Genomic DNA, 15,903 nt, shown 5'->3' with positions numbered 1-15,903 from the left:
CAGCTAGACATATTTGACGACACTCACCGCATATTCTAGGGGCATTTTATAAGTAAATGTGCACATTAAAGGAAAACATCCAACAGTTGAATGCACATTAAAGGAAAAGGAAACTCAAATCAAAGTCTCAAATTGGATTAAGACATGTGCAGACTAACATTATCAAAGGCTCGACTAAGCTGCCGAAGCAAGTGACGCAGTGTCCTCTGCTTCCCATCCCTATAGAATCCTTTGGTACAGAATTCAATAACAAACAGCTTTCCATTGCAAAGTTTTACCTGTCCACCAACAAATTCAAAGTTAGAAAACACGAAGGATCATTTGGTTAAGCTGAACTGGTCTTTACTTGTGCACAGAAATCAGTTGCAAGTTGGTGCAACGGAGACAACCAGTTTCCAACATAACAATTTAAACGCAGTAAGAGATGATTTTTTACTTCACTTTGCATGGTAGACCTCCGTATGACTGCCAAGTTTAGAGCCAAAGTAGTGGATTTAGTGTTGGTGTATGGAAATTTTTTTTTATGTAAGGGCATATATGTCATTTTGTAAAAATGCGGGTTTGCCCTAATCCTTATGTTTGAGGATGGCCGCCGCTTGAGAGTGTCTGTTCTGTGTGTTCATAGAAGAGAGAGAATACAAGAGATCTGTGTGACCGTGGAAGTAGGAGATTATTGCTCCGAACCACGTAAATCGTTATCTTCTTCCTTGTTGCTTCTAACCCCCTCTTGAGAGTGCGAGAGGAGAGTTTATTATGTTTTGTTCCTAACATTTAGTGTTACCAACATGAACCATATGACTTCCAGAGTTGCAGGAGAATATCCAAAATAATAATAACAATTATATTAGAGTTATCACGAAAAATACGAAGGTCAAATCCGCTTTTTACCATTTGGGCGCTCTTAAACATCGCAATCACATAAACTAAAATAAGAAATTGTAAATCCTAGGATTAAATAAATCTCATAAACGAGCTAGTAATTCTATGTGAAAAGTGTTTAGAAAAGAAAGGGAGGAACTATGCGAGGTACGATAGGGTTTGGGAAGTCTGGGAGCTTAATGGTAATTCATCTCATTTTGCAAAATCGTGATATTACTTTTTTTTTTCAAAAAAAAAATCGTCTAAATCAGGAAAAATAAAATGAACCAGACAACACTATTAATGCATGTGAAATCAAGAGAAGATAGAGAAATATTCTTTTACCCATCCTTGATTTAGAGAAATATGTTTTTACTGATCTTTGAAAACTGAATTAGGGTCGGCAAAGGACATCAAGACCCTCGCGATCATGCTTTTCTATTTCCAGTTGTCTGTTTCTCAGTTGGGCCATGGTCCTCTTTTATCTTTCTCAAAATAATCATGTCTTCAACTTTGTCAATTCTGCTCGAACTGAATCCTGTATATGTAAGAAATGCTAATTTCCATAATCTAATTTACCGATAAAATGTAATGTAAGAAAAGTTTCCCCGCTAACTTTTCCCTGTTATGAGGATGACTTCTTGATTTCGTTTGACATTTTTTTATACCAAAAATGATACCTTTATTGAAAAAATCACAAGCAGTCATCCTTCTTTTAAATAAAGTAAAACAGTAAGTCCTAAGTAAAATTTTTAAAGCATAAATAAAAGATCCCCGGCCCTAAATGAAGTTGGTGAAATCAAACGCGCACACAAGATCATTTTTCTCGTGATATATATATATATATATATATATAACACGAGAGAGGAAAAGAGAGAGAGAATGTGAGCTAGTATAATAACCATAATAACCACTATGAGGCCTTGTACTGAATCAGGATTTTTAAGCTGAGGAGCATTTTGAGTCACCCATACCAAACTTAATAAGAACCCCACGAGTCATCAATTATAAGAAGGTCAAACCATGGGCAGAGATAGAAAATTCTGGCTAAGTGGCATTAGTTATAAAATTTTTTTGTTTTTAAAGGGTGCCAACATATAAATGAATATTTTTTTTTTTCAAACATCAATATAAAAATAAATTTTTTTTTGGGTTTGTGAGGGCAATTGCCCACACCATGCCCACAGCCTCTGCCCCAGGGTCCGGGGTGAAACAGTAAAGATTAAGTTGAAAATATACAAACCAAGTTATTTTTCAAGATATTAAGTTACACAAGAATTGACGACAAGGAGAAAGAACAAGACAGAGTGAAACAAAAGATCAGTTTTTCTTAAACATAACCTCTTATGTTCTCCTTGAAGATGCATTTCTATTTCCTGAAAAAAATAATTTGGTTCTTAAATTCCAATTTCTCATCTCTTTGGCATGTAAACTCTTTGGTACATAAAAGGTATGGTAGGTTGGTAGCTATCGGTTTTTATATAAAAGAAAATAGTTTCCCTTGAGAGGTGATCAATGTGCTCAATTTTTTTTTTTCGTGTTGGTCCATTTTTTGTCGGATCTCTTCTTTTATGTGCAAGTAACGCTCTCGTTCCATTTGGGGAGCACATATCTTTAATATTTTTTGGAAATATTTGCGGGAATGTGCTTCTCTTATTTCATTGATATCTTTTTCTAAGATTTTGAAATGCATTTAATTTAATTAAAAAAAAAAAGTTTGACATTTTCTTTTTCCTTGTTAGTTGGATTAGGTGATGCTCACATCAAGAACAAACCAAACCCTCTGTCGCACTTTGCAAACGGCACGTTTTGACGAAGCCAAGATTTTCTTTAGCACATCTGACCAAGAATACGCAGGTGCTCAATTGCTTCTGCATTCATCCCAGACGTATATAAATAGCAGGCTCTCTGATCTCTTTCTACCATCTTCTCCTTCCCATATGCTGAACTATTCCTCACCAGGCATAAGCACCATGCAATTGACAAGCTCCAGCAGTCCTATAGCCATTAGCCTCCCCATTTCTGGCCGACCTCTTGGGCCGCCGTCCGGTCACCGGCGTTGCCGGATTCTTGCTGCATCAAGGGATAAGGGGAAGTTCGGTGGCCGGATTGTCGACGAGAACATGTTTGTGCTGAGGAGGAGGATTCATGAGATGAAGATGGTGGAGAGGAACTATGAATCCCCTGCTGGTTGGGCGGATTGGGAGAAGAAATACCATGTTGCTTATGCTTCTCATGTATGTGAAGGGGTGGGGCAGTTACCAGTGGCATAGTCACGTTGAGGCTGGTGTGGGAGTTGCCCACACCAGCCTCTTAAAAGTTTTTTGTTATTAAATATAAATTTTAAACATTTATATATATATATATATATATATATATATATATATATATATATATATGTTGAAAAAAGAATGAAACAACTTACTTTTCGCCTTCTATTCTGTGTCTGTCTCTTGCTCGAGACCTCTTTTTATTGTACAGATGCATATATTGCAGAGAGATTTCGTGAAATCTGAAAATTCTTTTTGTAAAATGCACTTTAATTTTGTAAACGATATTTATTTGAGAATTTGCGATTTAGTACATATATAAAAAAAGATACAAAGGAAAGAACCAAGAAGCTTGTGATGCACACCCCTGTGCAAGAATTTGGACGAATGTTGACCTCTCCAACTCGCTTACAAGTGCAATTTTTTCCTTCAAAGTAAAAAATACGTAAATTTGTGAAGTTTCTTTTCATGGTAGAATTTAAAAGAGAGGCCTACTTCACTTTCCTTTCTTTTTTCTACTATGGATTACGGACGAGAGACCGATGTAAATAGAATTATTAAATTGTTCCGAGGTTGCAAAAGCTAATATTGGAAATAGTGATCATAAGAAAAAATGAGTGCCTAGCAATTCCGTAATATATATATATATGAGATTATAGGTTTCTTTCTGTGGAAGCCTATCTCCCAGCAATCCTTCATTGAAAGTGGAATGATAGGATAAACATCAAAGCAAGTACACGAGACGACCCTTGTGACGTCGGACTTGTTCCCGCATCATTTCTAGCACTAGCAATAGTGCATCATTTCTAGCACTAGCAATAGTGCATCATTTCTCACCTGGAACAAACAATACGATAATCATTTTACACCAATTTTTACAAGGCGGGAAGTCCTAATGGATTCCTGAAATTAACACGAATCGGCCTAACTTTTGTGGTGTCAATTTCAATCGTTGTGGAACTTTTGAGGACGATGCGTACAGACAGTCTTTACTTGTGGATGGTAGATTAGGCTCGTTCTTTTTACCCCATTTGTAATTTATGTATATGTTCTCCTTCGTTCTCGAGTAAACATCTATATCAATTGCAAAGTTTTTTATTGTTTATATGTTAGATTAATTATTGAAAATGCAAATAGCCAAGATATTATGTATGTTTTTTTACTCATTATTTGTGCCTCCTCTAATTTGAATTTCTGACCGTACCACTTTCAGTGGCATCTTATTATAAGAATAAATATTTAAATGAGCTAGTGAAGACAAATAATTGAAAGAGAACACTATGCATCCAATACCTTATTCCATGCCATGTTTTTTCAAGTATATACAGCAGCTGAAATGAGAAATCACAACCAAAAAGCGTCAAATGCTTCCCTGACGGAAGCTTAAAAATTAGTTGACTTTTTTTTTTCTAAATTAATAGTTGCCTGAGAGAACTTGGAATTGAAAATGATTCACAAAGCTGGAGGCCGCATTTGATGGCTGAAATGGAAAAGCTAGGAGTTTTTCTATTGTGTGGTGCTTAATTTTTTTTCCACATAAATGTTATAAGATTTTTGAGGGAAGAAAATTTGAAAATTTTAGTGTATTTCATGGGAAAAAGAAAAAGTATTTCAAGAATCTTTTTATTGATGGATGTTTGATGCAAAGGGTACAGTGAAAAACAACTTTTCCAACTAAAAAGGCCTGAAAAAGTATTTCAAGAATCTTTTTATTGATGGATGTTTGATGCGATGGATCGGATTATTTGAAATACAGCAAAGAGATATTCACAATTTAGCATTGCATTAAAAAATTAAAAAAAGGAGGAAATGGGAGGCTACTGGATCTACTATTGCATTTATAAAAGAGAGAAAAATCAAGGCTATACTTACTTACAGATAGGTTGCTTGTAGTTCAACTCTGGACAGCTTTGACACATCCGTCGATACGAGTAATGTTCCATACCCTTTCTTTAAATGCTTTAGTATCTCCTGATCTCGTCCAATAAAAGAAAAGGTTTTGGAGACTCCATCATCACTATCAAAGTCATCTTCTGCGAGCCTCGTCTCAAAGAGGACATGGTCGTCTTCCATGACCACTGCCATGTCTACTACCGATGAGATCATGCCATCTAAAATCAGCTCTAGTGACCGGCACCTTTTCCCAATGTTAAATCTCACGTCTGGAAACAAGAAAGACATGCTTTGCTGACCGCTGTGAGGCCCAGCAATGAGATTCCCTCCCATTTTGAATCTCCATAAATTTCGAAAGAGTGGTCTCTGCAACAACCGAAAGCTGCGTCTCATTCCAATAAATAATGGATTACTGGGAGGTAGGATTCCCACCTTTATTGCTAAAAAATTATATTTACAAGAAAAAACAAAAACAGGGGATGCAAGCTGCGTCTCATTATTATTTAAGAATAAGAAGTAAATAAAGAGGAAAAGAAAAACAAAAATGAAGGAAGACGACTAAATTATTTATTCATGCTCCTTAACGCAAATGACTCTGACTGATAAAAAAAAATTAATCCAAGTGAAAAATGATCTAGTTTAATAACAAAAGCGAAAAACAGCAACGAAAATAGTTAGAACAAGTAAAAACACTCTTGTACTTTAAAAAAAAAGGTTAAAAACACTGTCGTATGATGAGAAAGTGAAAAGCAAGCGAAGACGGCCAAAACAAGTCAAGAAACTGTCTTATACTAAAAAAGAAATTAAATTAAACAAGGGAAAACAATGGCCTTCTTAGAAAGATTAAAATGCCCTTAACAAATGACGCATTGGCTTATGAGGGAACACATGATAAAACTTCAAAGAAAGGGCATATTGGGCATATATAATATATATTCATGTACGTACCCTAAACACTTTGTTCTTGAAATCATTGCTAAGGTTGCTGCACTGTATCCCACCACTTGGCCCTGGCAATTCCAAACCCTCAATATTTTCTGCAATGGTTTCAAAGCCAGGAATGCATTCGAGCGAGTTGCAGCCTCCAAGAGATAATTCCCTTAGGGATTGCAAATTTGCAAAGTCTGGTAAGCATTTCAAATTGGTGCAGTTGGAAGCGTCAAGCTGCCATAGAACAGAGGAGGAAAGGTGAGGGATAGTGTGAAGCAGCTTGCATCCGGATACATTAAGCATTTCAAGTCTAGAGAAGCTGCTTATACATGAAGGAAGGCTCTTGAAATTGCTTTCTGACAAGACCAACTCTTTCAATGATGTCAACTGTGACAGCCCAGAGAGAAGAACATTGTTTCGAGTAATATTCCTCAATTTCAGGCGCTCCAGTTTTACGAAGCACCCAAGCCATGGAGGGAGTTCCACAATTCCAGTTTCCGATAGATCCAACTCTATGAACTTCACATTTTTTAGCTCTTCGATGGAGGAAGTCACTGCCTTCAACTGAAGGCATCTTACCCTTAACCAGATCTCAATGTGTTCCCATGAGCACATCTCGTCAATGAATATGGGAATATTGTCGCACTCCACTGCAAAGGTGCGGAGTTGTTTCAATTGTCCAATCCACTTAGGCAGGGCTTTGAGGAACTGACATTTTAATTCCAAGTACTCCAAATTTTGCATTTGTGCTATACAGTCTGGCAACGCTTCAATTTGGTCATCCGTGATGACAAGTCTTTTCACTGAACATAAAAAAGAAGACGGCAGAGCTGTTACCAACTCGGAGCATGAGCTCGAAATCTCCCACTTAGACACCCTGAAGTTGCCCCTGCCGGGACAGGACTTCTCTAATTTTAGATACCACAGTTGAGTTAGCTTCTCTATTGAGGTCAGTATGCTGTTAATTCCAGTTTCACGAAGACCAAGGTTCTTGAGCAACTCCATGTCCCATAATTTTTCTGGTGAAGAGAAGAGGCCGAAATGCTGACTAAGAACAAGGTGTCTCAGGGAAGTTAAATGACCTATGGTGTAGGGAAGTCCCTCCAATGAGTTGCATCCTTTTATTTCTAGATTCCGTAATTTCTCAAGAGTCCCGACCGAGTCATGAACTTCAATCAACATCTCACAATTTCTTAGAGTCAACTTCTCTAAGTAAGGGGCAAAAGAGAAATCTGGCGTAACAGTAATTTGCTTGGCACAAAGAGTCAACTCCTTTAATTTCTTCATCACCTGCACAATACTCCTGTTAGTTTATCCTTTTGTAGTTTTTCTTCAATTAAAAATAAATCTCTGCTTATCTTTCTTTTTTTTTTTGGTTCTGCAAATAGCTTGAATACTCATCATATATAAAAACTCATTATATTTGCATTTGAGTTTTTCCTTTTTTTAACAAAAAATAAACATTAAAATAAGTGGGTGAAATAAATCGCCGCTTATCTTCCTTTTTTTGTTCTAAAAATTGCTCGAAAACTTGTCATGTATAAAAATTCCCAATTGTATATTTGCCATGATTTTATAAAAAATGCCTCTCTGTCTCCTTTAAATCCCCAGAACACATGGAAAACTTAAAGAATCAATCAAGTGAATAAAACCGCAATCATATTTTTTTTCAAAAAATGAAATATAAAGTATTTAAGGATTTATAAGCAACACTCAAATGCAGATATAATTATTTGATTCTTATGGAAGCAACTTAAAGCTTTTCCGTGGATATTAAAAATAATCATAGGTATGTTCCTAACAAGCAATTATTCAATTAGCTAGATAATTATTACCATCACGCACTAAATAATTGGTCTTTGAAAATGTACCTATTTTTTTTAATACACAGTCCTCAATCTAACTTTCTAGCATCAATAATAAAAGCAAATATCAAATTAATGATATTATTTGGTATAAATAGTGACCATGAGATCTATTAGGTATTTCGGTCATTTTATCTCATCAACTCAACTTAACTTAATGATGACTAGTGTTTAATTGAAAAAAAGTATATTCTTTTACTACGTAAAACTTATGTGTGTCCTCAACCGTCTTTAGAGGCTACTTGTTTTTTTCCTTTTGGCTACTAATGATTCAATGAACCTCTTGTATGTTTTCTAAAACTTTGCTACTTCTTTTTAGTTGTGCGAGTGAAAATGTAAAGATTGGTAAATGTTTCCAAATGACACATGTTGTACTCCATTTGGCAATTTTTGGCAAAGGTGAGAATATATATATTGAAAAAATATTAGGCCTTCTAGAGATTATGGTAGAGAGGCAAAATTAAAAAAAACAAAAAACAAAAGTTGAAACAAGTTTCATTGCTTACAGTACTCTTGTTGCTCTGATCTGTTGTTGAAGTCCCAAGTGTTGTAGATGAGAAAGGTAGAGGTACAAACTCAACACACTCTACCTTCAGTCTTTCAAGGCTCTCCAACAAGTATATCAAGTCAAATAATGTGATAGTATAACAGTTTAGAGTCAAATCCTCAAGGTTTTTCAGTTGCCCAATGGAATCGGGTAGAGCTTTCAACATCTTGCATCTTAGTGTCAAAGACTCAACATGCTCGAACCGTCCAATAGAATCCGTCAACTTTTCAATTCTCTCGTTTGTAAAACAAAGCTTAAGCACTGATTCACAACAAGATATGGGTAATGCATCCATGAACTCCCAAGATGTTGATGCCCTCAATGATCCAGTGGACTTCAACTCAAAAAAGTCATTATTAGACATTCCTTTGAAAAGGCTGCCTATGACATAAAGTTCTCTCAGAGACTCCAAACAGCTTGTAAGTGACCAAGGTATATTCCTCTTTAGAGATTGACAGTTCTTTATGGACAGACTCCGTAGACTAGTCTGTAATTTGGCCATCAAATTTATAGGTAAGCTTCTAATTCCTGTTCTATCAAGACACAACTCCTCCAACATCTCCATGTGATCTACCAATTGTTCAGGCAAAGATGAAAGGTTTACGCATCCCTTGAGATCAAGACTTTTAAGAGAACGTAATTCACATATGTTGTCTGGTAGTCTCTCCAACATGGTGCATCCTGATATCTTTAGAAATTGCAACTTTTTAAGGCTCCCAATTGACTCTTGGACTTCAATTAGCTCCTTGCAATTTGTGAGCGTCAGCTTCTCCAAGCAAGGGAGATAAGAGAAGCTAGGGGTGACGTTCATTCGGTCACCATCAAGACTGAGGATCTTCAAATTCTCAAACACCTAAAAGGGGAAATTTTTTTATTATTATGAATTGTTTTCAAGATTCTTAAAAAAAAAAAACGTAGAGGTACATGCTTAGGAAAACAAGGAGGTTTTGTTTTCAACTTACGAATGCAATTCTCAAAGTGTTAGAGTGATCAGCAGGAACCTTTGACTCCATAATTTTGCAGCCTCTTAGTTCTAAATTCTCAAGCTTACTCGAGGATCCAATCCAATCTGGTAGGACTTGTATTTTCTTGGACTTTAAAATTAGGTGCTTTAGATTTTGTGTCTTTTTGTTGAAGGAAGAAAAATATTGAAGGACAGCACATTTTAGTACCAATTTTTCAATACTTGCCAATGGTAGAGCATCATCAACTAATATGTGATTGTCGCTATACACCTCGAGAACCTTTAGTTTTGGAAGTTGCCCAATTCCAACCGGCAATGATTTGAGGGACCTACATTTCAATATCAATAACTCAAGGTTTTCCCACCTTATGAAGTTCGGTGACAACTCTTCAACTGTGTAGTCAATCAACTCGAGATGAATTTTTCTTCGGCAACATGGATCAGGCAACACATCAAGGATGTAGGCAGACCAACAAATTATCTTGCTTGCTGCCACTAGGTCTTCTGAATCGCTGGCAATTGATATTTCTCTAATAAATCCATCAATAAGCAAGTGTTCCAAAACGTGCAACTTCCTAATGGTATCTGGCAAGCTTCTAATATGTCTCGACCTGGTGCGAAGGTCAAGATGTTTTAGAGATGCCATGTTCCCTAACTGCTTTGGCAAATAAAGAAGGTTGCAACAATGATTAAGAGAAAAGAACTCAAGGGAAGTTAATTGGCAAATGGTGTCAGGAAATTTCTCCAACTTTTCACAACCTCTGAAGCTCAACCATACCAAACTCTTGAGTTGCCCCACCGATTCATCAACTTCAACCAATTGTATGCAATATTCAAATGTCGCTTTCACCAAGCAAGGCATCATGGAGAAATCAGGGGTTATGGTTATTCTCATGTAACTGAGGTAAAGAACCTTCAACTTATCGAATACCTGGTGAAGCAGATTGATCAAGAGATGGAAATTAGTCATATGAACTTCCAAATAAATATTATAAGATGGTAAAAAAAAAATCACCATGCTTCTTGAAATGCATTTATTAAGTAGAACATTAGCCACATCGTCATTATCATGTAGATCAAGGACTGTAACCTCCTTAGGTATAGAGACAGATGTCGGCATCAAGAAATGTTGGCAGTTTGGCAATCCCAACCATTTCAAGTCCTCGGGTAAATGTGGGAAACCTTCAAATTTAGCATCTTGAACATGCAACAGCCTCAACCCATCCATTTCTTGGAGGCATGGAACACTAAAATCTGATGCTTCTTCTTCTCCTTGGAACATGATCCCTTCAATGCTTGTAGTACTTGGTGCCTGACAGAAATAGTAAAGAAGCAATACTCAAATAGTAGTTGATTTTCATGGTTTTTTATAGTTTTCTTAGAACACATAAATTAATTTCCGTGAATTTTGGGGCCATAATTCTAAATATAAGCTTCAGATTTCTGATTTTTTTGGCTACTATTCACTTTTTCCTGAAAAATTTCAAAAGAAAACATTTACTGCTTTAGTAAATTGAAAATGATATAATTAAGTTATCAATATCAATGCCATTTTCTTTTTGGCATAAAATTGTCAAAAGAAAACTTCATCATTTTGATTGGTTGCTTGATTAATAAAAAGGCAGGAGGCCTACCCCCCCATCAAGTGGTTTGCAGAGGTAACTCTATAAATAAAAAAGAGCTAAATGATGGAGCCCTAAATAAATTCTTTTCCCTTAAATGTTGTGAGGTACATCTTCAAATACAAAATGCTCCCATACAGTTAATTTGGATTATTTTCTTATTAAAAACCATTAATTTTTTTCTAAATCTTGGGTTATGCATAAGTTTTTTTTTCAAATTCCATGGATATATATACATAAACCTTATCATAACAATGGGAAAACAAAGTACTGCACAAGTGTATTCATTATGGTCCCAGCCAGAGTTGACATTAAGACAGGGCAGTAAAACATGTGATTGCACAGGCCCAGTCAAGCCGGCCTAATGCTTTTATATGACCCGGAAACTGTTAATTTCTAGCATAATGCTTTTATATGTTCAGTGTTTCAATTAATTAAGTATTCATTGGTTTATATAAGCAACTAAGAAATTAAACTTCTACTTAATCATAATTTATTGAGTGGTCAAAAGAATGAAAGATAGTTTCAATTGCCACCACGCATTGTATGTTCACAATTGCCAAAAGAAAAGCTTAAGTACCTTTTGTTTTCGCAAAGTCTTTATAACTTTGCGATCATTCCACAACCGGCTACATGCCTTCCCTTCATCTTCAACAATTTTCCTTCCCATGTCTCTTATCTGGTCGTGCATTTCAAACCGCCACTTCTCCAAACTATCATAGTTTTCTTCCCATTTATTAATCTTTATGAGAGACTTATGCTTTAAGACATTAATTGCAGGCTCAGGGTGAAAACCACATTCTTCCCAAAAAACTTTTATATCATCCACTTCAAAATAGTCAAACCAGCATTTATGTCTTCTCCGGCTCTTGCCGACAAAAAAACAAGCGATATCTAAAAACACCTGCTTCTCGTTGTCATCGAGGCTATCAAAACTTAATTTCAACATCTCAAAAATCTTTTTCTGCTGGCTTTCCTTCAACCGTGCCAACGTACCCCTCCATTGTTTTTCAGTCTTCAAGTCAAAGTCAAAGAACTGCGACCCAAGGACTTCCAATGCTAATGGCAGCCCTTTAATGAATGACAGTGCTTCATCACACATCTCGGCATATTCACTACTAATTGATGGTTTCTCACTCCCAAAGGCATGGTAGCAGAACAACTTCTTAGAATCATCATGGTTTAATACCGGAAGCTCATAAAGCTCATCCCTATTCACATGCTTATTTAAGGGTTCTGTATCTCTTGTTGTGATTATAATCCTGCTTCCCTTTCTAAACCAATCTCGGCTGCCGACCAATGCTTTAAGCTGATCCCTGCTATCCACGTCATCAAGAATGATAAGGACTTTCTTTCTACCAATTTTGTCTTTGATGAGCTGAGTTCCTTTGCTCTCATGTGTAAAAGTTTCATCAGATTGGAATATGTCCTTAAGCAGCTGTTGCTGAAGTGACACTAGGGACGTTCCCCGGACATTAAAAAGAAAGCTACAAGCTTCAAATTCAGAAGAAATTTCATTGTGGACAGCTTTGACGAGGGTGGTCTTTCCGATGCCGCCCATTCCATGGATCCCGATCATCCGAACATCATCAGACTTCACATCCAAGACCATCCTAAGTTTCTCGAGGTGGGATTCATGTCCAATGATATATTCACCCACATGTAAATGATGTGGGTTCAGTTCCTGTAGAATCCTCTTAACAATAATTAGTACAAGCTTCCCCTCCTTCCTGCCAAAAAGAAAGGACGAAATAAAAGAATCAGTCGGTGGAAAAACATACATATAGCTTAAAAGGGATTTTTTTCATCACAAGTCAGCCTAGTGAAACTATTGTCTATTGTCAAACATCATGCAAGGCATAGAAAAAGTTGGACCATTCACTTTTTTATCAAATTTCTCCTTCTCTGTTTTGTAATTAAAAAAAAAAAAAGAAGTGTTCTGTACCAATTCACCATGGGGTATTTAGCGGGCTGTATGGTAGCAGAACTAAAAATGCATACCACTGGTACTCCTACTGAATGTGTGTGTTTCAAAGATCATTCATCAGAGAGACGAACGGGTCGAACAATGCATTCTCAAGTCCTATCTAGCTCAAGAATCTCTTCCATCAATAGAAATTAAATAATATATGCAACAGAAGGTTAAATTTTTAAGAAACTGTGAATGAATGTTTAAGCTTGCCATGAGAAATTTATTTACCAGCAAAAGTGTCTTTCGTTTTATAAATAAAATATTAATATTAGTTTGTCTAACACGTGCAGGCTTTTATTTTCAGAATCCATGAGAAATCATTCACAAATCTTTTTGGTTGCTGAAGAACACCAACCAACAATATTGGGTTTCAACCCTTTAATTAAGAATCGGCGTAACATTGCATAAAAATCTTCTTGGAAATCAGATTAATATCGTCTACCCCTTGACCATGATAAAATCTTCTTGGAAGCCAACTAATGAGAGAGAGAGAGCACAACCAAAGAAAGAAAAATGAAAAGGACCATCAAATTAAGCAACAAAAATTTTTAAAAGAAGGAAACAAAACAGGTCAATTATAAAAAAAAAATATCAACAGAAAAGGAAAAAGAGATAGATCATGACAGTATAATCAAATGTTTAAAACCAATTAGTGTCCTTACTATCACACACCAATTAGTGTCCTTGAGAGTGAAACCTGAGATATTTCCCACTTCTATTAATGCTTCCCTCCACTTTATCAGCTCCTCCTGCTTTACCTTCCCCTTGGATTCATGCTTCTCAAATCCGGAAGCAAAGCTACCGCTCTGATTCTTAACATCAGAGATATTCACCTTAAAGAACACAGGAATTATCTTTTTCTTACACTCCATCATTTTGGCAAGCTCTTTTAAGCACCATTTTGAATGAGCATAGCCCTCGGAGATGACAGGGATACAGACCTTAGAGTTTTCAATGTATCCAAGTAGTTGCTCGATCTTCTCACCCTTTTTCAAGCCCTCGCTGTCTCTGAAGGTGTTAACGTAACGCGACTGAAGGCCCTCATATAGATGGTCTGTGAATCCATTGCGAGTGTCTTTACCTCTGAAGCTGAGGAAAACATCGAATCGAGAAGTCACCATGGTCCTTGGCTCCTCTTGCCCTATGTTTTCCACATTAATTTCCTCATCCTGATTGCTAACAACTATATCTGATGTCGTCTCGGCCTTGAAGCAGCCTCTTACTTTGCGAAAGATAACAGTTAGTAGGATCAGCAAGATAACAAATGCTGGAATCACCATCATTTTTCAACTCCCACAGGTAGTCCTTGGCCTTTGGGTTTGTGGCACTTTGTCCACTGAATTGTTTTCTCTTTGGAGGAAATTGGGCAGGTACTGGATGTAGATTCCTCATAAAGAAGTGATGAAGCTACCTTCCTCAATCAGACCACGGACTTTATGGTCGATTCCACTTTTTGTAAAACGCACTTTAATTTTGTAAACGACATTTTATTTGAAATTTTCAATTTAGTATAAAAAAACCTATCAAAGGAAAGAACCGAGAAGCTTCTGATGCAGGCCCCTGTTCACGGGGGTGTGTAAAGAAAAAAAAATGCTTTTGTTAAAGTAAAAAAGGGAGAAATTTAAAAGGATGGAAAATAAAAAAAGGGAGAAATGTAAAAGGATGGAAAAGGAATGATGACAATATTAAAAATCTAAAAATATACATACCTTTATAAAAAATTTCTAAAATACATCAGCTTTCCTTCTTCTTTTGTTGAGGCATATTCGTTGTGATGTGCACGCAACTGGATCTTAGAAACTTCTCATGCTATGGTAATACACTACATGGGATGGATCTCAGAAGCTTAAAGTATCTACTTAAAATTACAACAAGTTTACAATTGTAGGATTTGAAAATCAGGTCTCAGATCCAATATTTATGGTTAGCAGTATGCCATCTCAAAGTTTCTGATCCATAAATTGGTCGCAACTTTCCTCACCATAGTCTGGAATTTTCCGCACGAAGCATACGTGGAGATGAAATGACCATAAAATCCAAGAAAACCCAAGTGAGGACAACAAAGAAGAGCATGAACGAGCTTTCCTGTTGAATGCCTGCAATGGTTTTGTTTTCTTTTCAGAAATGCCCATAATTTCTGGAGTTTTTTTGGTAAAATATGTGAGTTTTTAAAAATGGTTTTTATGTTTGGGCGATATACCCAGAACACCGACTTATGTGAACAACCAATGCCTTGTTAAATTTATGTGAATATTATTTAGTAAGTCCCTTGCCATAAAGCGACAAGAATAATTGTAGAGTGGGATATTTTGAAGGAGGACAAAACGCTCTTTAATTTCCACGGATGATGGAATAAAAAAGCTGAGCAGATTTAAAGAACAATAATTCTTCTTCCACTGTCTTGGCTTTCCATACATCTTCCACAAACTTGTCGCTTTTTGTTTGAATTGTCGGCAGATCAATTCAGGCCAGAAAAAGCCATCTGCTAGCCGCCAGTACCCTTTGTCGTTTAGGTTTACGACGGATTCACCCATGGCTTCATGATTTTCTTCTATTATCTTTCTATAGCCATGAAAAACAATGTCTATTGTTTTCATTAGAGGCATAGAGAAATGATTTGATTCTGTTAGGAGTCTAAAGGATCCATGATACTAGTGAGAAATTAAATATACTTCGAGTGAGATCAACCGAAAGAGCAGAAGCTTCAATCATCCATGGTTCTGCTTTAATCCCTCAAGATGCAGCAGCTACCGTGCTTCAACTTTTTCTCCTTTTCATCTTTTTCATAGTTAAGTTGTAAGTAGTCTCCACCTTTGTTGGTTGTCCCACCTTTTCGTAAATTAATTTTGATAGGTAGTAAACGAGTAAGAGGGGCACACAGGGTGAGAGCAGAAGCTTCCCTCCTTCCCATTCGAGTTGCATCAGTACTATAGGTGAGATATTTACGTGTTTCAACTTACATACAAAACTCACATTCCTTAC

At 36.4% G+C, this 15,903-nt stretch overlaps 1 protein-coding gene across 1 annotated transcript; it reads right to left on the bottom strand.

Annotated features, from left to right (window-relative positions):
* Positions 1–5,000: 5,000 nt before the first annotated feature.
* On the bottom strand, positions 5,001–14,352 carry LOC116249328 (disease resistance protein RPV1-like). Its single transcript, XM_031622577.1, has 7 exons — positions 13,594–14,352; positions 11,530–12,679; positions 10,343–10,639; positions 9,326–10,258; positions 8,323–9,216; positions 5,970–7,241; positions 5,001–5,387 (listed from the first exon to the last, which is right to left on the bottom strand). The coding sequence occupies exons 1-7, from the start codon at positions 14,202–14,204 to the stop codon at positions 5,001–5,003; spliced, it is 5,544 nt and encodes a 1,847-aa protein (XP_031478437.1). The 5' UTR covers positions 14,205–14,352.
* Positions 14,353–15,903: the final 1,551 nt, after the last annotated feature.

This window comes from Nymphaea colorata, chromosome 2 (genome assembly GCF_008831285.2).
Source record: "Nymphaea colorata isolate Beijing-Zhang1983 chromosome 2, ASM883128v2, whole genome shotgun sequence".
Taxonomy (NCBI): Eukaryota; Viridiplantae; Streptophyta; class Magnoliopsida; order Nymphaeales; family Nymphaeaceae; genus Nymphaea; species Nymphaea colorata.
Note: the sequence above shows the minus strand (reverse complement) of the source record. Positions and strands in the feature narration are given on the sequence as shown.

Coding starts and splice junctions, on each gene's coding strand:
- LOC116249328 (XM_031622577.1), bottom strand. CDS start 14,204: ATGATGGTGATTCCAGCATTTGTTATCTTGCTGATCCTACTAACTGTT. Junction 12,680..13,593: donor ACTCTCAAGGACACTAATTG/GTGTGTGATAGT, acceptor TCTTTTTGGCAG/GAAGGAGGGGAAGCTTGTAC. Junction 9,217..9,325: donor ACACTTTGAGAATTGCATTC/GTAAGTTGAAAA, acceptor TTCCCCTTTTAG/GTGTTTGAGAATTTGAAGAT.